Raw genomic sequence first — 24394 nt, forward strand, 5'->3', positions numbered from 1 at the left:
TCCACAGTCTTGACATTCAAGGGGCAAAGAAGGGTTTGTAGAGGAAAGAGAGCGGGAAGCTGTTGTGAGTGCTCCTCGTCCACCTCTGGTCATGATAGGTTCTGAGGAGGATGAGCCAGGCCCATCTTGGTACCCTGGGCCGGTGGTGTTGCCAGCTGATGCAGAGAGTGAGAATGAGGGAGAGATAGACCTGGATGAACCTGGGGGACCACCAGAGGTGGCAGATATGCCAATGACAGTAGAGTCTGATTTAGAGGAAGAAGAGGAAGTCCTGGAGCTTTTGCTAGATGCCTGCTTTAGAAGATTAAGAAAAAGACAAGAATACTTGTATGGGAAAAGGAAGTAGTCTGTAGTTTGTTAACTCTAGTGAATTGTTGACACTTCCTATACATCAGTGATGGCAAACCATTTTTTCCTTGGGTGACGAAAGAGCATGGGTAAGCGCTATCAGGCATGTGCGAGTGCCCACACCCATAGTTCAATGCCTGTGGAGAATAAAAACTGCTTCCCCCAACTCCTGGAAGCCCTTTGGAGGCCCTCTGGAAACTCTCTGGACTATTTTCCAACTTCTGGTGGGCCCGGTAGACTCATATTTCGCCCTCCCCAGGCTCCAAAGGCTTCCCTGGAGCCGGGGAAGGGTAAAAATGCCCTCCCCGCCCCTCTGGAGGCTCACGTTACAACGTTTTCAATGGAGTTGGATGATGAGTTGAGGTCTCAGCCCCCTGTTATTTTCCTGCTAAAAGCCTTGGATAAAAAGTGCCCTGTTTCATGAGATGCTAGAAAGCTGTAATTAGTAAGTCTGTGAAACTGTAGACTTTTTATCTCATGAAGGAATGCACCAGTAGCTTTGATCTTTGGCAGCAGCCTCGCCGTGGGACTGATATCTGATATTTCCCTCCTTGAGAAACTTGCCCAGATTATTCTCACATGCATGACTTTGGCTTGTAAAAATGGGACTTGTATACACTGCTCAAAAAAATAAAGGGAACACTTGAACAACACAATATAACTCCAAATAAATCAAACTTCTGTGAAATCAAACTGTCCACTTAGGAAGCATCACTGGTTGACAGTCAATTTCACATGCTGTTGTGCACATTCAACTTTGTGCAGAACGAAGTATTCAATGAGAATATTTCATTCATTCAGATCTAGGATGTGTTCTTTGAGGGTTCCCTTTATTTTTTTTTTTAGCAGTATATATATATAAAAAGACTGATTTGAAAATATCAATGCGTGGATTCCTCCTTTGTTTTCAAGCTGCATAGGTCGGGATAGAACAGAGGCCACCTTCACTAAGCATCTCCCGTTTGTTTGTGATTTCTCCAGAGTAACTTTTCATCCGTGTCCATGACTCGTTCCGGATTGTCTTTGGAAGAACTGCGGATTGTCGAGGGACAAGGCCAGAGTGCGGAAGTCACTACGCCCCCCGAAGAAATCAACAGGATGAACGAACTGGGTAAGTCGAGCAGACCTCAGTGCGTGCAAAAGATCTCTTCTGATTCTTTAAGGTCCATCAGAGTCAAATTAAGTTGGGTCCGAAGTGTGCTGGGCTAGAACTAGGTCCTAAAATACAGGAGTACATCTACCTACAAATGCTTCTACTTACGAACTGTTCTAGATAAGAACCGGGTGTTCAAGATTTTTTTGCTCTTCTCAAGAACCATTTCCCACTTACAAACCTGAGCCTCCAAAACTGTAACCAGAAAAGGCAGGGAGAAGCCTCCGTGGGGCCTCTCTAGGAATCTCCAGGGAGGAAACAGGGCCGGAAAAGACGGGGAGAAGCCTCCGTGGGGCCTCTCTAGGAATCTCCTGGGAGGAAACAGGGCCTCCACCCTCCCTGTGGTTTCCCCAAACTTCACGAATTATTTGCTTTTATATTGATTCCTATGGGAAAAATGGCTTCTTCTTACAAACTTTTCTACTTAAGAACCTGATCACGGAATGAATTAAGTTCGTAAGTAGAGGTACCACTGTATTTTGAGGGGGGCAGCAGTTTGATGCCTTGCGGTGTCTGCACGGTGTGGTTCCCAATACAGTGTTCCCTCAATTTCCGCGGGGGATGCGTTCCGAGACCGCCCGCGAAAGTCGAATTTCCGCGAAGTAGAGATGCGGAAGTAAATACACCATTTTTGGCTATGGACAGTATCACAAGCCTTCCCTTAACACTTTAAACCCCTAAATTACCATTTCCCATTCCCTTAACAACCATTTACTCACCATTATTACCGGTACTCACCATTGAATAGTGATCGTGATATTTATAAACATAATTATTTATTAACAATGATTATTTTTTTTGTTATTTATTTGCAAAAATTATTAGTTTGGCGATGACATATGACATCATCGGATGGGAAAAAAGTGGTATAGGAAAAAAACCGCGAAGTATTTTTTTATTAATATTTTTTGAAAAACTGTGGTATAGGCTATCCGCGAAGTTCGAACCCGCGAAAATCGAGGGAACACTGTATTGCTTTTTCAGGGTTCTTTGAAACTTAAAGATGTTCAGGTGGCAGTTTGGATGCCCTTAAGGCCACTGCTGGCTCTGAGGCCTCTCTCAAAGCGATGACCACAGCCACGCTTGGCAAAGAGCAGGCGGGACGCATCTTCGATGCGACTTAACTCTGAGTGAAAAATGCTTCGACATGGTTGCAATCTTTTCTGAGACAGCACTCCTTTTTAAAAAATAAATCTTTTTCTAGACCTGAAATCCAATACCCTCTTGGATGGCAAGATGGCCATGGAAGGCTTTACTGAGGAGGTTGGGGATCACCTAAAACTGGGCAGTGTCTTTACCTTCCGGGTGACGGTGCTCCAGGCCAGTGGGATCCTCCCAGAATATGCAGATATCTTCTGCCAATTCAAGTAAGTCTGAGTAAGCTCCTGGTCCTCATGGTCTAATCTAGTCCAACTCCCTGCTCAAGTAGAAAAGCCCTGTTACCATTTCAAACAAATGGTTGTCCGGTCTTTTCTTTAAAAACCTCCAGTGATAGAGAACCCACATCTACTGGAGGCAAGTTGATTAATTGTTCTCACTGTCAAGAAATTTCTCCTTAGTTCTAGGTTGATTCTCTCCTTGATTAGTTTCCATCTGTTGTTCTCGTCCTGCCTTCGGGTACTTTGAAGACTAGCTTGGCTCCCTCTTCTTTGGGGCAGCCACTCAAATATTGGAATACTGCTATCATGTCACCCCTGGTCCTTCTTTTCATTAAACTAGACTAGATATAAACTATGTGGTGTGGGAGATGTAGTCCTTGACTTATGGCCCTCATTAGGACCAGAACGAACATTGCTAACTGAGGCGATGATGGCGTCATTCACCTTCACCTGGTTTTATTCTTGTTTTCCCAGCTTTCTCCACCGGCACGATGAAGCTTTCTCTACCGAACCTCTGAAAAATAACGGCCGAGGGACCCCGCTTGGATTTTATCATGTCCAAAATGTAAGTGATGAAGTGACCTTCTTGGAGGGATTCTTTGTGGCTTCTCGGAGATCAGAATAACCTGCCTTTGAAGTACCCTGTCTCTCCCCCACCCCAAATAAGATGATTGATTGATTGATTGATTGATGTTTATCCTGCCCCTCTCCGAGGACTCAGGGTGGCTTACAACATATGAAAAAATACAGTTCTGAAGTCTAATAAAACTAAAACAAATATCCCCTGATAATAAGCCCAATTGGGCTTTTGAGTGCATGGCAATAAAGCCAAGCACTTATTTCAGGGTTCCAAAAAATATAAGACAGGGTCTTATTTTGGGGGAAACACGGTAGAGAGAGGGTAGATAAATATTGAGATAGATAGATAGATAGGTAGGTAGGTAGGTGGATAGATAGGTGGGCGGTTGGGTGGGTGGGTGGGTGGGTGGGTGGGTGGATGGATAGATAGATAGATAGATAGATAGATAGATAGATAGATAGATAGATAGATAGATAGATAGATAGATACCGTTTCCCCCAAAATAAGACATGCCCTGATAATAAGATCTGTCTGTCTGTCTGTCTGTCTGTCTGTCTGTCTGTCTGTCTGTCTGTCTGTCTGTCTGTCTATCTATCTATCTATCTATCTATCTATCTATTGGATTTGTATGCCGCCCCTCTCTGAGGACTCGTGACAGCTCACAACATATCAAAAAACATAACAAGATAGAAACAAAAATGATAGGAAGGAAAGAAGGAAGGAAGGGAGGAAGGAAGGAAGACAGAAAGAAAGAAAGAAAGAAAGATGATAGAGAGAGATGATAGATAGATACATATCCTTTTCCCCCAAATAAGACATCCCCTGATAATAAGCCCAATAAGACCAAGCGCTTATTTCAGGGTTCAAAAAAATATAAGACAGAGTCTTATTTCGGGGTAAACACAGTATGGGCAACAACTTTTCTATTTCCAGGTAGGCAAGCCAGCCCTCTCTTCTGCTGCTGTCTGGCTGAAATTTATTATTGTTGTTGTTGTTGTTGAATCTTTTCTCGCTCACTCAGACAGCTGTTTCCATGTCTTCTCTTGACAGATTTCTGTGGAAGTCACCGAATCCTTTGTCGAATACATCAAGACCAAACCCATTGTCTTTGAGGTCTTTGGACACTATCAGCTCCACCCGCTCCACCTCCAGGGACAGGAACTCAACAGGTACTTGGACAACAAGACAGGGGAGCCTTCGACTTACGATCATTCATTTAGTGACTGTTGGAAATAACTATCAGTTTTCACACATGTAAGACCATGGCAGCATCCCCCACCCCCGTGGTTACGCCATCAAAATTCAGAAGCATGGCAACTGACTTGTATTTATGACGGTTGTGCTTGCCCCATTTGTTAATCTTCTCAACTGGCTTTCAGTGAACAAAGTCAGTGGGCAGAAGCTTAGCAACTGGGGCAGAGAAGGCAGTAAAATTGGGCTGCCTTGCTAGGAAATTTGGGGCTTAATTGTGGTGGGTAAGTCATGGTCAAATTGTTTAGGAGAGGAAATATTTTTTATTTTTTTTTAAATTAAATTATTTTTTATAATAATAAAACATTCACACAACACGACAATGTGCTCAATGCTCTAAGTGCCCACCACCAAACAACATTCATATCCCTTCACCAAAATGGGGGCATATTTTCTATACACCATTTTAACTTAAGAGCAAATATATCTATTTACATATTATAAAGTAATTCTAATTTATTCTTTATACCTTGGTCTCGAATTCTACTAACCACATGTCCTCTTACCTTGTCCCATCATCCTATCAGTCCCCGCAGATTAGTTTCATTGGCCGAATTCATCTTCTTATCCATAATCTCAAACTGAATGTGGTCCACCATGTACCGATACCAACTTTGTATTGTCTATTTTGTCGCATCCTTCCAGCCTAGGACTATTACCGCCTGAATGCTTTCTATCGCTGCTTCTTTTATTTCTATAAATTCTCCCATCTTGTTCCTTTTAAATAATACCGCCATTTCCTTTGTGATTGTCCATTAATATCCTCTTGCATTTTCCCCCCAAAACTTCTGTACTACTGGACATTCCCAAAACATATGCATAAACACCCCCTTATCTTGACACCTGTGCCAACATGCATTCTTAATACTTATTTCTGATGTGATACAGAAACAAACCATTGCTCACCCTTCCCTCAACTATCCCTCATTTTTGCCTTTCCTGCTAGGTCGTCCTCGACTTACAGTCACAACTGAGCCCAAGATCCCTGTCTTTTGATTGAGAACATTTGTGGTGATATTTTTGCCCTGTTCTACGACCTTTGTTGTCTCCTTTCTTGTTAAGCGGATCGCTGCATTTATTAAAGTGAGTCTGGCTTCCCTAGTGACTTTGCTTATCGGAAGGTCGCAAAAAGAGGACCGCTTGACCCTTGGCGTCTGAATTTTGATAATATGACCTCGTGGAATGCTGCAAAGAGTGAAAAACAGTCCAAAGTCACTGTTTTCAGCACTGTTGTAACTTTGAACAGGTCAACAAGTGAACCGTTGTAAGTTGAGGACTCCCTGTACTAGGAGATGAAAGGCTACTTTTCTCCACCTTTGTAGAGTTGAGGAAAACCAAGCCAATGCTAATTCAGAATCCCTTTTGTCTTGAATACAGCCCTCTACTCTTTTCCTCTCTAAGCCAAGGTCTGGTTTGCTGTCACCTTGGCAGGCCACAGAAAGTCTACAGAGAGTCCTTAACTTACCATGGTTCATTTAGTGCAGAGGTCCTCAAACTTGACAACTTTCAAGAATTGGGGACTTCAACTCTATGCTGGCTGGAGAATTCTGGGAGTTGAAGTTCCCAAGTCTTAAAAGTTGCAAAGTTTGGGGACCCCTGTTTTATACCATCCTTGTTCCTATATGCTAAAATAATTTTTTGCCCATAGCTGGCTGGAGAATTCTGGGAGTTGATGTCCCCAAGTCTTAAAGTTGCCAAGTTTAAAGGTCTTTGCTTTAGTGACTCATTGTTACGATGGAAGCTTCAGATCGTGCAGAATGCAGCTGCGAGAGCAATCATGGGCTGCCCATGTTACACCAACACTCCGCAGTCTGCATTGGTTGCCGATCAATTTCCGGTCACAATTCAAAGTGTTGGTTATGACCTATAAAGCCCTTCATGGCATCGGACCAGAATATCTCCGGGATCGCCTTCTGCCGCACGAATCCCAGTGACCGGTTATGTCCCACAGAGTTGGCCTTCTCCGGGTCCCATCGACTAAGCAATGTCGTTTGGTGGGACCCACGAGAAGAGCCTTCTCTGTGGCGGCCCCGACCCTCTGGAACCAGCTCCCCCCAGATATCAGAGTTGCCCCCACCCTCCTTGCCTTTCGCAAGCTCCTTAAAACCCACCTCTGTCGTCAGGTATGGGGGAATTGAAATTTCACTTTCCCCTAGGCTTATAGAATTTATACATGGTATGCTTGTATGTATGAGTGGTTCTTTAAATTCGGGTTTTTAAAATTATTTTTAATATTAGATTTGTTTTCATTGTCTTTTCATTGTTGTTAGCCGCCCCGAGTCTTCAGAGAGGGGCGGCATTCAAATCTAATAAATAAAATAAATAAAATAAAATAAAATGGCACTGAAATATGTACTTATGGCCATTTCTCACAGTTATGACCATTGCAGCATCCCTCTGATCATGTGATCAAAATTGTCAACTGGTTCATATTTATGATGGCTGCAGTCATAAATTTGAAGCAGTGGCGACCTTCTGATGACCTTCTGACAAGCCAGATTCTCTTAACAAACCGGGTTACTGACTTCTCAACTGCAGTGACTTACTTAGCAACGGTGGCAAGTAAGGTGGTCAAAGGGCACAATGTCCCCATAATAAATATCTTGGTGAACGACAAAAATGTCAGGCTTAATTGTGATCGTATGTCTGAGGATTACCTGTGCAAGGTGATCCGTCCATCCCCACTGTGGTGCTGAGTTAAAAGACATCATTGTCACTCCCTTTTTTCTTTAGATAACGCCGCCGTTGGCGCTAACAGCCTTCTTTTCTCCGCAGCCCTCCACAGCCATCCCGGCGTTACTTCCCTCCTCCCATGCCTCTCTCAAAGCCAGGTAAGAGTTATTCCTCGGAAACGCAAAATTATCCCCTCCGAGTCACAAAGTCTTTAGCAAGCCAAAATGTTGGGAGGATCCCAGTCACACAAGGGTTGGGTGAAATCGGGTGGCATCAAATCAAACTGGATAAAAACCATTCATTGATCGCTGAGAATCATGGGGTTAGGTGGCGTTCAAATGGAAAATAATAATAAAAATACATTATGGAAAGGATTCCTTGTAGATCAAGATCAAATTGTGAGTTCCTCAGTGCTCTATGAGCTTGGTGGGTTTTCTTGAAGATGTTTTATTATCCAACTAGGTAACATCATCAGTATTAGGAGGAGGAGATTGTGGGCACTCTCTGAACTTGGTGGGTTTTCTTGCAGACCTTTTATTACTGAACTAGATAACATCATCAGTGTTAGGCGGAGGAGGATTGTGGGTTCCTCAGTGCTCTCTGAGCTTGGTGGTTTTTCTTCCAGACGTTTCCTTACCCAACTAGGTAACGTCATCAGTGGTGATGTGACTTAGTTTGGTAATGAAACGTCTACAAGAAAACCATTGAGCTCTTTGAGCACGAGGGATCCCACACATACATTAATCCACCTCCCCAATTTGCTATAGACTAGAGATAGATCTCTCATCTCACAATCAGGAGGTTGTGAGTTCAATCCTAGGTAGAGGCAGATGTAGGGTCTCCTTCTTGGGCAGGGGGTTGGAGTAGATGACCTGCAAGGTCTCTTCCAACTCTGTTAATCTGTATATATTGGCATGAAAAGGAAGAGACGGAATTCACTAATTCCTCTGTATTAGTAACCATAACAACAACTGATGACATCTTGTGATGATACCTGTAATATTATTAAATGGCAACATCTGTCTCCCCTAAGTCCTTGGGATGGAGTCAGTAGCTGGACCAGTATGCCAAATCCTAAACAATTGTCTGACTATGCAACCGATCATAAATGGATCCAATTGTGGGCCAGCCTTTATCTGTCCGAGGGCTAGCGGCTGTTTGCAAATGGAGAGGTCTTCTTGAGACCAATTCCAAAGCAGAGTCCCTGGCCCTCCCCCCCCCCCCCCCCAAGAAAAATTGGAGGGTTGGATGGAGAGAAACTGCTATTCTTGTCATGCCTGGAGATTGCATTGGGCTCCTGTTGATCAGCCGTTTTCTACTCACACGTGGCTCCTTTCTCAGTAACTATCCCCTCTCTGGTCGCATCATCATCCCCCCTCTCCTTGGTTTTCTTGGTTTAGCTTTCATCTGTGCATGTTGAATTCTTTCATTCATTCTGTTTTCCCCCCATCTTCTCTCCCTCCCCATCCAACCTCCTTGCCACCCTCTCTCACGCCTCTTTTTTTTTTCCTCACCGTTGCCTCTTTGCCTCTCCTTCCACATCTTCATTGCCTCCTCCAGACCATGAGAGAAAAATTGAATTGGTCAAGTATCTCATGTCTGGCTATGTAAACGCGCCTGTGCTGGACGCCGTGTCCCAGCATGCCAACGTGCTCGCGACGTCGGCTGTGGCAACCTTTCGAGACGATGCTGACCAGTCGCCTCCTTTTCTCCCTCTGCCTGTCCCCAGCTGTCAGGCCCAGCGGTTCCCCAAGCGAGATGGTCAGTAACAGAATCAATCCTGGGATCCTTGTAGGAACAACCTTTAGGCCTCTTTCTCCAGGCACTTGGGGGTTCTCCCCAGCCCTTCACTACCTCTTTCGCCCTGTCGTGGGTTGGGACTTGGCTGGAATCTGAAATCATGACCCCAAATTCATGAATTGAATCCAGATGTTCAGGGCATTCTATGTTCTCTTAAGACGAGAACAAAACTCTGCCAAATACTTCTGTTCAAAATTGACAGGACTCCTGGGTCCATGTTCCTGTTTTGCTATAAAAATAATCTTCCATGTAACCATTATTCTGTCTCTTTTGTTTCCTTTTTGTGATTATTATTGTTGTTGTTGTTGCAGTTATTATTATTGTTGTTGTTTTATTCATAAGAACCAGTAATACACAGCAAACGAGATTGATATGCTGGATTTTGTATCACAATATCACAAGTCAAACACTTTCCAAGCGTCTAGGACTGCGGTGTATTTTCATATAATGCACGCAGATCCAAGTACGGTGGCCTTTTGCAACTGATTGATTGTGATTTTGTCAATGTTTATTGTTTTCAAATGCCGTCTGAGGTCTTTTGGCACAGCACCCAGAGTGTCTGTTACTACTGGGACCACCTGTACTGGTTTATGCCAGAGTTGTTGTAGTTCGATTTTAAGATCATGATATCAGCTAAGTTTTTCTTGTTGTTTTTCATTAATTCGACTGTCATCTGGTATGGCGACATCAATGATCCACACATTTTTCTTTTCCACAATTGTGAGGTCCGGTGTATTGTGTTTTCAAACCTTGTCAGTTTGAATCCGAAAGTCCCAAAATATTTATTATTATTATTATTATTATTATTATTATTATTATTATTATTATCATCATCATCATCATCATCATCATCATCATCATCATTATTGCCTTGGGTGCAATCCCAGAAACAACTGGAGCACCACTTGAACACCATAGGCATTGACCAATTTGCCATCAGTCAATTGCAGAAGACAGCTTTACTTGGAGCAGCTTCCATTCTGCGTCGATATCGGTAACACCATCAAAAAAATAAATCCGCCTACCCCAGGTCCTTGGTTAGGGCTCGATAGGTAGACAAAAAAGCCAAACATCTGGCTGACTGTGTAATGATCAATAACAACAACAACAACAACAACATAATGAATTGTTGCTGATTAACAAGTGACAAGGGGGAAATTGCTCCTCCTTATCATATTATCATATCATAACGGGGGCATGATGGCTCAGTGGTTAAAGATGCTGAGCTTGTCAATTGGAAAGCTGCTCAAAAAAATAAAAGAACACTTAAAAAACAGAATATAACTCCAATTAAGTAAAACTTCTGTGAAATCAAACTGTCCACTTAGAAGCAACACAATCAATTTCACATGCTGTTGTGCAATTCAATGAGAATATTTTATTCATTCAGATCTAGGATGTGTTATTTGAGTGCTCCCTTTATTTTTTTAAGCAGTATATTTACTATATCACAAGTAGAGTTCTTATTCAATCAGTTACAGGCAGCAGAAAACAGTTAGTTTCATCTCAGCAGAGTTCAGAGTGAACAAGTACAGAGTGTAGCCCAGGAGCCACAGCCACAGCCACAGCCAGCCTTAAGCTTAAGTTTCAATTTCAATTCTCTGCACAGATTCAAAAGTGTTCAGCTCTCATTGGTTGACTTAGTTGCTATGCCTATTCATTGGCTAACCTTGCTAAGATGGCTGTCCCAGTTCATTAACAAACACTCACAAGCCCCCCTGGCAGCATTTGGAGTGTTCATAGGTCATTCCCAGACTGCATTTTCTTTTCATTTTTAAACCAGGCCATTTTCTCGTTTCAGTCCCAGCCACCAAACTCAACACGATGAATAAACCCAGCTTGGGACAGAGCATGACCAAATACGATCTCCTGGTTTGGTTCGAGATCAGTGAACTGGAGCCGACGGGAGAGTGAGTTGGGCCTGGTGGGAAGCTTGGTGATAGGATCAGTTAACGCTGCTTATCATTGACATTGAGAAGGCTGAAGCGAGATCCTTTTGCTGAGGAACGTCTGAAGGAGCTTGGGGGATTTAAGCTGGAGCACAGAGAACCCTGCGCTACCATTGGCTAATGGGCTGCTAAGGAGAAGACCTTCTTTCTTGCTGCAAATCTAAAGGGACATTGTCAGACTTGCTTGGCCATTCAGAAGCTGCCGTGCTAGAGATATTTATTGTCAGGGTTCCAAGTAATAATTGCCCCATAGAAAGCAGAACTCCGAGGCAGGTAGATTCCTCAAATGATAGCTGGTGATTGGTTTCCAGATGCAATTCCAAGTGTTGGTAATTTATTATTTGTTTATTTATTGGGTTTGTATGCCGCCCCTCTCCGAGTAATGACCTATAAAGCCCTACATGGCATTGGGCAAGATTACGTGTGGGACCGCCTTCCGCTATATGAATCCCAGTGACCGGTCAGGTCTCACAGAGTTGGCCTTCTCCAGGTCCCCTCATCTAGACAATTTCACTTGTCGGGGCCTAGGGGAAGAGCCTTCTCTGTGGCAGCCCCAGCCCTCTGGAATCAGCTTCTCCCAGAGATCCGTACTGCCCCCACACACCTTGCCTTCCGCAAGAGTCTTAAGACTCACCTATGTTGCCAGGCTTGGGGCAATTAGACTCTAGCCCCCTGGCCAATGAATGTCACGTATGGTTACTATTTGAGTGGGTATGACTGATTTTTAATAAAATTGGGGATTTTAGATTAATATATTTTATTTTATTTATTAGATTTGTATGCCACCCCTCTCCGGAGACTCGGAGCGGCTCACAACAATCACAACAATATACATTGTATATATATTAATTTCGTTTTAAATTAATTGGATTTAGATTACTATATTGTATTGTTTTCTTTTATATGTTGTAAGCCACCCTGAGTCCTTGGAGAGGGGCGACATATAAATCCAATAAATGGATGGATGGATGGATGGATGGATGGATGGATGGATGGATAAGCAAACAAACAAACAAACAAACAAACAAACAAACAAACAAACAGTTAAATCGGTCACATCAAAGTGATGGCTGGTTGCCTGGTTACTTCACCCCCTCCTTCTCCAGCCACCTTTTTGACTGTCCTTGGTTCCCATAGGAAACTTGTTTTGCTTTGGCTATAAAATTGCCATCTAGCTATGCACCCCTCTCCCTTCTCCGCATTGTGCCAACCCTGAAGTCTCCAAAATGACCCCAGCCGGGTTTGCTTCAGAGTTGACATTTATGCTGTGGGAGTGCCTGGGATGTCAGAACGGGTTTAGGACGGTGAGCCCAGTTGATAAAGTAAGATAGAGGAAGGTTTTTGAGCGATGCTTTGTTTTCCTTCTGCACTGGAAGAATCAGCTTTGCAGTTGATTCCCAGAATGAAGGAGAGAAACAGATAGATGCTTCTCTGGGAACCTCTTAAGCACCCCTTTTCTGCTCCCCAAATCCTGAGATTCTTGGTATTTCCCAGCTGTATTTTTTATCTTATCCAAGGGCGGAAAGGTTGGGATGGAGGTGGCTGTGAGCCCTGGGGAATTAAACCCTTCTTTCATCTTGCTGTGTCCCTCTCTCTCTTACAGATACATCCCAGCCATTGTTGACCACACTGGAGGCTTCCCCTGCCAAGGAACATTCTTGCTTCACCAGGTGGGTGGATGCTAAAATCCCCACAAAGGCTCCTTTGAACCCGGCTTGATTCTGGCAACTACGGAAAGACACTTTTTCAGTGGGGTTCTTTTGTGGGGGGCAGCGGCAATAACGCCCAGGGAATTTCCTTCCCAATTCTCAGCCTGGCCTACCATCCTGCTATTTCTGGCAGTGTCCTATCCAAGTTGTAATCAGTCCAGACCTTGCTGCCTGAAGTCAGACAGGGATTGTTAAATGCTGCCCATTCTGAGCTGGGCTGCTTGAAATAAAAATTACCACATTTTGCGGAGGATAAGACAGACCGGAGGATAAGACGTATCTTAGTTTTTGGGGAGGAAAAAAATCTGCCTACCAGGTATTCATCTGGCTAGTGTTCTTAATCTGATCAGCTTCAGCACATTATTTAACCCCTGGTTAGGGCATAAAAAAGACCTTATTTGGAGCAAACAGCAATAAAAAAATCCTGCAAAGACTTAAGGCTGGAAAAAACATTCTTCAGAGGGAGTAACAATGAAGAAGCCTCAAGCCAGTAAGAGTTGGGAAGATTGTTAGCAACTCATTAGGGCTGGAAAAAAGCTTTGAAAAAGCTACATTCAGAGTATACTCAAATTTTCAGCCTCTTTTAGGGAGGAAAAAGGTGTGTCTTTTACTCTGAAAAATACGGTAACTGTTGTTTGGGGAATATCTATAAACCTAATCTTGGTGAATTCGAGCTCCATTCTCCCCGTTTTTCTGGCTGGCAACGAAGTGAGACCTTTTGGCACTCGTATCTGTCAGGCTTCCCCAATTCAATTCAGTTCTCTGCCAGTCCTGATGTCTAACATTTAAAGAGGTGGAATGCTAAGGGGGAGAAGCAACAAAGTTGGTCTCTTCATCATTGCAGGGAATACAACGGAGGATCACCATTACTATCATCCACGAGAAAGGCAACGAGCTCCACTGGAAAGATGTGCGAGAATTGGTAGTCGGTAGGTATCCTTCTCCTCTGTTTCTGGATGGCTCCTCCTTCTCTCCTCACTCTTCTTCCACTCACTGCAAAGTGCTCAGCTGTTGTGGCCCGCCAGTGGTCAGCAGACCTGGCAGCAGATTCACACAGTGAGGAGGTTGGGGAGGAACATCGACCAGTCCTGGAGTCTGGAGAAGGCTCGGATGAGGGCTCTACATAGTAGGAAGAGAGGGAGCCAGGGCTGTCTGACAGTTATCAGCTGTCTTTGAAGTCAGGCATCAGTGAGGCAGCCGAACAGCTGGAGCCTGTTCCCAGTATGCGCATGCGCAGAGTTGCCGGACAAAGGGAACAGCTGAAGAACAAGGCTCGACCTGGGAGTAAGGCCACTGGTGGACGTTGAACGGCTCCTCCCATGGGGAATAAAAGGAGCGAAAGGGGAGGGGAGTTTGCAGGAGACAATTAGTTTATTCATGCATTCTTGCCAAGTATTGCGGCGTCTGAAAGGTATCAGCCTCGCCACTCTCCAAGCCTGATGAAGGTTGGTAATTGTGAACTATCCTGAAAGACTGGGAAAGAAGAGATTTTGCTGGCGAGAAATTCACTGTAAATTAAATAAAAAAGAATGTGGATTCTGTTTGTGGTTTGGGAAAGCCTAGGTCTGAACCCCAGCCCACTTTGCTGCCACATATATCTGGCCCAGGGATGAGGGTGATGGGTGTACGACAATTCACCACGGCCAACTCGCCACAACTATCTTGCCACAGACAAGTCACCATGGACAACCCTTGTCTCATGGAACAAACTTGCTGTGGGACAAGAATTATACTTATATCCAGTAGTCCAATTGAATCATTAAAGAAAGGATGCCAAAGGAAGGCCAAAATAAAATGCGAGACCAAAATTTAAATAATTGTCAGAATTATTTTAAATAACAAGCTTGAATTATTGAATCGTCCCCCAGTGAGTTGTCCATGGCGAGTTGGCTGCAACAAATTGGCCGAGGTGAGTTGTCCCCATTCCGGATGATGATCCTTCACCGAAACCTCGGGGGCCATCGGGGACCCTACTTCCGAAGCAGCAGGGTGGGGGAGCCCTGTACCCGAGGCTGGTTTTTGCAGGGAGGAATTTACCATGCCACAAACATTTGACTTGGCGTTTGGATGGATGAATGGTTTGGGTGGTGGGTTTCACATATTCTCACCATCGGTTCACCCCGCATGTGCGCTCTCTCTCTCTTTGTGTGTGCACATATGTGCCTTCCACAAATGTGCCTTGCCTCAAAAATGTGGCTAGGATGGCATTCCGTCTGGGGCAGATGGGCAGCCACCCGCAGTCATTGCTGCCAGTTTCCCCAAACCGGTCAGAATTGGCTGAATACCGCCCCTGGAAACATCCCAGTCTGGAGACATTCCCACTCAACTCCTCCTGCAATTACACAGCTTTCTGAAAGCGAATCTAAGGCATGAACTAGGCTGACGGAGGCATCACACATGTCATCATGCCCATAAGAAACCCAAAATCCAGCCCACCTTGAATACTACCAACTCTTAACCTACCGGTGTTGTGAATGCTCCTTGCCCACCTCTGGTCATGTCAGATTGTGAGGAGCATGAGCCAGGCCCCTCTGGCCAGGGGGGTTGCCAGCTGATGCAGAGTGTGAGAGTGAGGGAGAAAGTGACCTGAGTGAACCTGAGGAACCACTAGAGGGGGCTGATATGACAATGGGGGAGGGTGGTCCCAGTCGGAGGATGAGGAAGACATGAGAGTGGAAAGTCAGTGGATTGACCCTCCCTATAGGAGATTGTTGAGAAGAGGAGTTGCATAGCATTGCAAAGGATGCAAAGGGTTTTGGGCAATTGCTAAAGATTTGGGGTAATTGGGTTTCAATGTCGTTCAATGGAAGAGATGTTAGACTGTGGTGTGATTGAACAAGGCTTTAAAACCATTTCTGCCTCAATAAAACATATTCTTTGCTGGAGATTTTTGCCCGGGATTTCAGTGAGCTGACTCATATGATAAATGGTAAATGGACTTTGTTATCTAAGGAATGCTGATTAGCATACATTTGGTGCCTTTCCTGGACATTGTTGATGTTTAGCTCCGAAGAGAAAAAAATAATTCCTTTTTCCTTGCCGTTCAAAGGCTGCTTTTCATTATGCGTGTTTTTATCAATAAAGAGTTTGATTTTATCATATAATAAGGTATTTTTGAGTCGGTGGGTTCACTCCAAGAGCCGTGCGCAAAACAACCACCAATTTGCTTGGACATTTAGTAGCTCAGCTTCTCATAGAGAGCTTTAAGCTTTGCCAGAAATCTTTTACATCCGTCTGTGCTTTTGCCTCTCTCTTCTCCGCAGGGCGCATCCGGAACAAAGCCGAAGTGGACGAATCAGCCGTGGACGCCGTCTTGTCTCTCAACATCATCTCTGCGAAGTACCTGAGGGTTTCTCACAGCTCAAACAGGTCAGTTTCCTCAGCCTTGGGGTCGGCTCCCCTACATTGGGAGCCCCGGCCAGGGGTGGACTGCAGTCCCCATGCTCCCCAGACAGCCTGACTGAGGGGGAATTCTGACCCCACTTATTGGGGTCTTTGAGTTGGGATAGGCTCCTCGGTTCTCTGAACATGGAGAGTTTTTGAAGCAGATTTTAGACCTGGTGGAAAGAGAAATGAGGTTGAGTGAGAGATTGTTTTGTTTTTTTTCCCAATCGGGATCTGAGAAATGGAACAGCTTGAATACATGAACGTCAGGCCCATTAGTCATACAGACCTCTCAAATGAGCCTTTCATCATAGACAAATAATGATCTATGATTATAACCCACCACAAAGGGTTTTTGCTCCCCCCACCCCAGCTTCCGTCCTCTAGCCGTGATGACACCCCCCCCCCCCTCAGGTCCCGAAATAAATTCATATCCTGTTTGTGATTTGCCCAATTTTCAGCTGTGATGCATGTCTTTCTTTCTCTCTGTCTGTGTGTGCGAATTCATGTCCCTGCATTTCTGTCTTTGGGCTGGCCTTTGGTTTGAATGTTTTGCTTTTTCTTTGTTGCTCCGTCCACCCACATTTGGGCCAACCTAACAAACCACTTTCTGTTATCTCCACAGGCTCTTCCTTGATAAGGATATGCCTAGGTATTTTCAAATTTGCTTCCTTGGCACCCAAAGCTCCTGGCGCAGTGCCCAGTCACTCCTCACCCCCTTTTCCCTAATCCCAGTTTGGCTGACAGGCAGAGCTTTCATCCACCCTACCCCCATTTCCCCGGCTGCCCCTTTGCTGCCTTGCGCTGTGGCACCTGTCCTTGTTTTTTTGGGGGGGGGGGGTGGCTTTAAAATCTCCCCTTCGCCCTGTTCCCAGCAGAGTCTTGAGAATCTTGGGTGCGCTGTAAAAAGAGACTTTGGTGATCTAAGAGGTTTGGATCAACATCCAGGTCTGCTAGCTAGAAGCTTTTCTCTGAGTTCAAGTCTCACATTTGCACTTAGCTTCTTTCTCTCCTCCCACCAACCCCATTAATTTTCCCAAATCCCACCCTCAAAAATCTGGAAATGGGGTTCCTTTCCAGTGTGCCTTGACCCCCAATTCCCAGTCTGTATCCTGTCATGTTTCTTTCTTCCTGATTTAATCGCTTTGGCTTCTGTTGTGCTCAGTCTTTGCTTCTCACATGGTTGAAATACCATTTTATTATTATTATTATTATTTTATTATTATTTATTAGATTTGTATGCTGCCTCTCTCCGAAGACTCGGAGAGTCTTTTAATGTTGTCTCCTCTCTTGTCTTTTTCCACTCTGACCCAGCAGTCAGGAATTAGGCATAATTTTGCGCTCTTCCTGCTCCCTCGTTGAAATTAATTAAGAAGGGATTTCATTTCCTGCTGTTTTACCTTCTCCCTGTCCCAATCTGCCTTCCCTCTCCTTTTCCGCCCGTTCTTTCACTTCTTGCTTTCCTCCGCAAGAGTCACATTCTTTTAAGCAAAGCAGGCCTATCCAGATCTAAAAGAGCTGAAGCAGCTTAGAATAGCTGTAGGGCGGGGCTGGGCCCACTCACTTGTGTTTCCTTCAAGAGATTTGATGGGTAAGCAGACCTTCAGAAATTTTAGCTAACTAGGGCCACTTTAACAGAAGAAAGGGCGAGCCATTCTTCCTTGTTTGTTCATGGAAAGGTAGCCGACATTCCCTCCATTTCTCATTCATAGTTCTGAATGCCAGGCATTCAACCCTGACTCGTTAAGCCAGGAACTGGGAGTTAATTTGATCCTTTGACACCCCATCATTGAAAAATGGAGGTTTGTAGTTAAGTGAGAAGAAGTCAGAGGATGTTGCTATAAAAAGTCAGAAAGGGGGCTGCTTCCTTCCACCTCCCAAGAATTGCTGTATGCCAGGGGTGTCAAACTCAATTTCGTGGAGGGGCGCATCGGGGTTGTGTTTGACCTTGGGGGGGGGGGGGTAGCCAGGGTGGGCGTGGCCAGCATGACGGCACTCGTGTTGGGGGAGCCTGTGGTCCCATGCCCCACGCAGCCCTCCCAAGTTTTCACTGGCAGAGGCACCATGGGCTGGCTCTTCACTGTTTCCAGAGCAGCCCCATGGGTCAGATCTAAGCACCCCACGGACTGGATCGGGCCCCCTGGATCTTGAGTTCAACACCCCTGCTCTGGGGTCTACCCCGAATTCAGTGGTTCTCAACCTGGGGGTCAGAGCTTAAAGCTCTGTTGGGAGAATTGGCACTAGACTTACGGTTGGGGGTCACCACAACACGAGGAACTGGATTAAGGGATCGCGGCATTAGAAAGGTTGGGAACCACTGCCCTAATTTGAAAGCATCAGTAAATCCTCCATAATCTCTGGCATGCCATGGTGCCAATGTTGAAGTTCTCCAACTTTCACATCAAGGTTATGTTTGACCTTGAGGAAGGGGGCAACATGACATGACTCATGTCGGGGAGGTGGTGCCTGTGGCAGCCTGAGCACTCTGTCAGTGTAAATGGGCTCCCAAGCTCCATTTTCGGCTGTGACAACTTCCTGCAACCCTCTGCCAGCAAAAATGAAGCTCAGGAGGGCTGTGTGTGGCTCTCATTAGCTATGTTTTTGCTGGAAGAGGCACCGTGGGCCCGGTCTTTTGCTGTTTCCAGGGCAGCCTTATGGGCCGAATCCGAATCCAGTCCCTGGGCCTTGTGTTTGACACCCCTGCTCTAAGCTTATTCAGGATGGTTGCTCAGCTGCGGCTGGGAGGGGCTGGGAGAGGCACTGGAGCATCAGAGCCTAGCTTTTGATTATTATTATTTTCCCCCCAGAACTTTCTACCGCTTTGAGGCTGTCTGGGACAGCTCCCTGCATAACTCCCTCCTCTTGAACCGAGTGACTCCCTATGCTGAGAAGATCTACATGACCCTCTCGGCTTACCTGGAGGTGAGGTTGCATCTTCGGGTCTCAGCTTCAAGTCTGACGGGAGGACGAAAGGAGAGGTTGAAGTTCTCTAAAAAAAAAACCAGGGACCCCAGCGGGAATCACTGTTTCTATATTCTTTCTTAAATGGGATATTTATTTGACCCTATACCTGTGCAGCCCTAATCCTAACTCCTGGGAAGGACAAACTCAGAGAATAAAGTTAGTAAACCCAACCAGAAGTACATAATAGCAGCAAAGTGACTGAACTGCAGACAGGATCTCTCCCTGGACTATGGAATACCTTAGTCTGTGATGGTGAACCAATGGCACACATGCCACAGGTGGCAGCGGAGCCATATCGGAGGACACACGAGGCATTGCCCTATGTCATCTCCAGTGCACATGCGTGAGCCGGCCAGTTGATTTTTGGCCTTGGGGAAAGCCATTTTTTGCACTCCAGAGCTTCAGGGAAGACTTCTGAAGCCTCCAGAGTACGAAAAACAGCCCAGCAGGCAAACTGGAGGTCTGTCTTTTCAAGCTTCCGGTTTGCCCATTGGGCCGTTTTTCACCCTCCGGATGCTTCAGAAGGCTCCCCTGAAAAATGTGAAAAATGGTCTTCCCCAAGGCAAAAATCAACTGGCCAGCCCACTCATGCTGGTTGGCCCGTTTTTCGCCATCCCCAGGCTTCAGGAGTCAAGAGGCTTCAGTAAGGCCTGTATGCATGCGTGAGGGGCAGCATGAGTGTGCAGAGTGATATCTCAGTTATCAAAGATACACATACACAGAGGAAACATGGAATTCTAGCAGATATCCAGCTGATAGCCCAGAGATACGAGTAATGGTTCAGTAATACAATTCAGATACATTAAGTGCATAAATATTATTTACTTTGGAAAATATCTTAGTCAAGAACAGACCTAGTTATACATAGTAAAATCAGTCAATACATATACAAAGCTATGTCTTACTTCTTCAGCTTACAAGTACATAAACCATCATTTGAACATGCAGTTCTTACTACAGTAATCACAGAGAAATAACAGGAATAGCAGAGAGAGAATCACGCTTCTGGCTCCCTCTTGTGGCAATCCATAACACTAACTCTTAAAGCAATACAGTAGTGTTCCAATACATTTAAGCCAACCAGTTATGTACATAATAGTAACAATGAGCGAAGGGCAGCACGGGTGGGAAGTGTTGTGCACATGTGTGTGGGGGAGGGCATGGGTGTGGGTACATGTGTGCATGCTAGTGTGCATGCACACACCTTTTTGGCACATGCCAAAAAAGGTTTGCCATCACTGTCCTAAGTGAAGCAGAATTTGAATTTCCATTAAAAAAAAAAAATTAGAACTAAAATAACAAAAAAAAATCACTGGCCAGAATTAGGCTCTTGTAGTCCAGAATGTGACACAGAGGGAGACTTATTTCTCACCAAGATGACCGCTTCTGATTGGTCTGGATTGTTACAAGTGGTACCTTTTCCGTTGGTGAAAAACTGGAAAGCCAGCCGCTCAGGAATAAAAACCTGCGCTCACTCCCTGATGTGCTAGGCTTTTGTCTGCAGGAACTCAGTCAATAAATCCTTCCCTGCTTTGTGAAAACTCAACATAGGAGTAGGGATTTTAGGAACCCTTGAGACCAGTGAAATCAACCAAAGTTTGATACTTTTAGGCTTGTTCAGAGTGCCACAGAAAGCTCAAAACTAGCCAAATTAAGTCGTTTGACTAATAACGGCCTGTAGTTCTAGAGCTCTGAGAACCAAGTATAAAGTACACATTTGGCCTATATAAAGTAAGTATTTGACTTTTTAGAGTGTTATTTCCTAAGGGACACACGCCATTCCTCTTCCTGTTAAATGAATTTGTATAATTTTAAATATGATTTTAAATAAATTCTGATCCAGTGAAGATTGTTCAATCTGTCATTCCATATAGAGCTGGCGTCTTCAGCCTTGACAATTTTTTAAAACGTATGGACTTCAATGTCCCAGGCTGGAGAATATATTTATTTATTTATTATTCTAATTTATATGCCGCCCAACTCCTCAAGGACAATGGGCAGCTTACAATAAATAAAAATACTGTAATATTTAAAAGAACAATTACAAAACCCTAGTAAAAGCCATACAGATCTCTCAATATCTCTCATGGCCAGACCTAGATGATATCTCATTTAGTCAACCTCCCCAGGCCTACTGGAAAAGCCAGGTCTTTACAGCTTTGTGGAAGGCCAGTAGGGTGGGGAGACTATGGATCTCCGGGGGCATCTAGTTCCAGAGAGCCAGAGACACCACAGAGAAGGCCCTTCCCCATGGCCCCGCCAGAATTCTGGGAGTTAAAGTCTTAAACTTACTAAGATTTGGACACCCATGATGTAGAGAATAATACATCTGGAGCTAGAAGTGCGTGGGTTCATCTCCACTGGTGCCACACCCCTGTTCCAAAGGCAGCTGAAATGCCACCTGTTCGTTTGTACGTTGCCCATCATCAATGGTGAAAGTGATCCAGCCCTTTCTCCCTTTACAGCTGGATCACTGCATTCAACCGGCTGTCATCACCAAGGACATCTGCATGGTCTTCTACTCACGAGACGCCAAGATTTCTCCCCCCCGCTCGCTGCGGAGTCTCTTTGGACGTGGCTACTCCAAGTCCCCAGACTCGTAAGTCAGATCATCCCACTGGGGCAGACCAAGGGCTACAAGACACGTCAATTAAGCTTGGTGGGCTGATGGCGGGCTTGTGGGTGAACTTCCTCACAAAATTTCAAAAGATTGCTTGAGATGGTTCTTGGAAACCTTCAAGCAAGCGGCCAAAGTAGAGGACTCTGATTTCAGCATGACCAGAAACAAGTTAACGATTCCTTCACTTGAAAAAAAATGAAAGCAGGTGGTTCCTCTCTACGTGATAAAATATGTTATATGACAAATGTATGAGCCACCGTGGCGCAGTGGTTAGAATGGAGTACTGCAGGCTATTTCTGCTGGCTGCCTGCAATTTGGCAGTTTGAATCTCACCAGGCTCCAGGTTGATTCAGCATTCTGTCCTTCCAAGCTGGGTAAATGGAGAACCCAGATTGTTGGGGGGCAAGAGGCTGACTCTGTAAACAGCTTAGAGAGCGCTGTAAAACACTATAAAGCAGTATATACCGTAAGTCTAAATGCTATTGCTATTTTCCTTCGCTCCTTCCATACCTTCCTCCCTCCCAGTTGTTAGAGTGCAGTATTGCAGGCTAACTGTGCCCACTGCCAGCAGTTCAATCTTGACCAACTGGCTCAAGGTTGACTCAGCCTCCCATCTTTCCGAGGTGAGGAAATAAGGACCCAGATTGTCGGAGGCAAAAGGCTGATTCTGTAAACTGCTTAGAGAGGGCTGTAAACCCTGTGAAGTGTATATAAGTGCTATTGCTATGACAAATTAACTCCAGTATGGACCAATATGACAATTTTTGAAGAATTTGACCATTTCCTAAGACTGCCTTGTTTTCTTAAATTATCATTTTGTTTACCTTGCTTCCCTCTTTGCAAGCAGCAACCGAGTAACCGGGATCTACGAGTTGAGCTTGTGCAAAATGGCTGACACCGGAAGCCCAGGTCAGAAGATGCCCCTTGTTGTGAATTTAGAATTAGAATTAGAATAGAATAGAATAGAATAGAATTCTTTATTGGCCAAGTGTGATTGGACACACAAGGAATTTGTCTTTGGTGCAGATGCTCTCAGTGTATATAAAAAATATATACATTTGTCAAGAATCATGAGGTACAGCACTTAAGGATTTTCATAGGGTACAAATAAGCAATCAGGAAACAATCGATATTAATATAAATTATAAGGATACAAGCAACAAATTACAATCATACAAGTCATAAGTGGGAGGAGATGGGTGATAGGAAAGATGAGAAAAACTAATAGTAATAGTAATGCAGCCTTAGTGAATAGTTTGACGGTGTTGAGGGAATTATTTGTTTAGCAGAGTGATGGCGTTCAGGAAAAAAACTATTCTTATGTCTAGTTGGTGCGCTCTATACAGTAACATGTTTTTGAAGGTAGGAGTTGAAACAGTTTATGTCCAGGATACAAGGGGTCCATAAATACTTTCACCGCCCTCTTTTTGACTTGTGCAGTATACAGGTCCTCAATGGAAGGCAGGTTAACAGCAATTGTTTTTTCTGCAGCTCTCATTAGCCTCTGTAGTATGTGTCTCTTATGTTGGCTTGCAGAACTGAACCAGTCAGTTATAGAGGTGCAGGTGACAGACTCAATCATTCCTCCGTAGAACTGTATCAGCAGCTCCTTGGGCAGTTTGAGCTTTCTGAGTTAGCGCAGAAAGAACATTCTTTGTTGTGCTTTTTTGTGGACCTTTTTGATATGCCAGGAAAAAAAAAAGAAAAATCCATATTTTTCCTGAACTGGGTTGATTTGTGAATTTATTATATTCTGCCCGTGTCTATGGAGATTCTCAGTCATCCAGGTCATGACTGCCCCAAAGATGCTTTTTCAAAAGGCTTCGGGACTTATCTTTGTTTGATTATGGAGCAGGAAGGTGGTGACCTTCCCTCCTGATGCATTGGAAACTTGACTTGACCTGAATCTGATTTTGATGTTTCAGGAATGCAGAGGAGGAGAAGGAAAGTCCTGGATACCTCCGTGGCCTACGTCCGAGGGGAAGAGAACCTGGCAGGGTGGAGACCTCGGGGAGATAGCCTGATCCTGGAGCACCAGTGGGAACTGGAGAAGCTGGAACTGCTACATGAGGTGGGGGCCCAAAGCAGCAGGAACAGGAAGGGAGGTCTGGGAGTCATTCCTGTTGATGAAACTTCTCCCTGGCACTGCCAAAGTTCTTAAGTGTTCCTGTCCCTAAAAAGGATTTAGGGGTAGTGATTTCTGACAGTCTCAAAATGGGTGAACAATGCGGTCAGGCGGTAGGAAAAGCAAGTAGAATGCTTGTCTGCATAGTTAGAGGTAGAACAAGCAGGAAGAGGGAGATTGTGATCCCACTATATAGAGCGCTGGTGAGACCACATTTGGAATACTGTGCTCAGTTCTGGAGACCTCACCTACAAAAAGATATGGATCAATTTGAATGGGTCCAAAGACTGGCTACAAAAATGGTGGAAGGTCTTTAGCATAAAACTGATCAGGAAAGACTTCATGAACTCCATCTGTAGAGTCTGGAGGACAGAAGGGAAAGGGGGGGCGCATGATCAAAACATTTAAATATGTTAAAGGGTTAAATAAGGTTCAGGAGGAAATTGTTTTTAATAGGAA

The 24394-nt window shown here is 44.7% G+C and overlaps 1 protein-coding gene across 3 annotated transcripts in view; it reads left to right on the top strand.

Annotated features, from left to right (window-relative positions):
- Positions 1-24394, top strand: part of KIF1B (kinesin family member 1B) — a 165142-nt gene that overhangs the window by 101787 nt on the left and 38961 nt on the right. For all 3 annotated transcript variants that reach the window (XM_070759293.1, XM_070759295.1, XM_070759292.1), the window contains 13 exons: positions 1330-1459; positions 2706-2868; positions 3355-3445; positions 4511-4629; positions 7487-7542; positions 10986-11094; positions 12737-12803; positions 13687-13771; positions 16106-16211; positions 19034-19148; positions 21656-21789; positions 22658-22719; positions 23736-23881. In XM_070759293.1, coding sequence (XP_070615394.1) covers positions 1330-1459; positions 2706-2868; positions 3355-3445; positions 4511-4629; positions 7487-7542; positions 10986-11094; positions 12737-12803; positions 13687-13771; positions 16106-16211; positions 19034-19148; positions 21656-21789; positions 22658-22719; positions 23736-23881 — 1383 coding nt within the window. The remainder of the gene's footprint in view (positions 1-1329; positions 1460-2705; positions 2869-3354; positions 3446-4510; positions 4630-7486; positions 7543-10985; positions 11095-12736; positions 12804-13686; positions 13772-16105; positions 16212-19033; positions 19149-21655; positions 21790-22657; positions 22720-23735; positions 23882-24394) is intronic.

This window comes from Erythrolamprus reginae, chromosome 8 (genome assembly GCF_031021105.1).
Source record: "Erythrolamprus reginae isolate rEryReg1 chromosome 8, rEryReg1.hap1, whole genome shotgun sequence".
Classification (NCBI taxonomy): domain Eukaryota; kingdom Metazoa; phylum Chordata; class Lepidosauria; order Squamata; family Dipsadidae; genus Erythrolamprus; species Erythrolamprus reginae.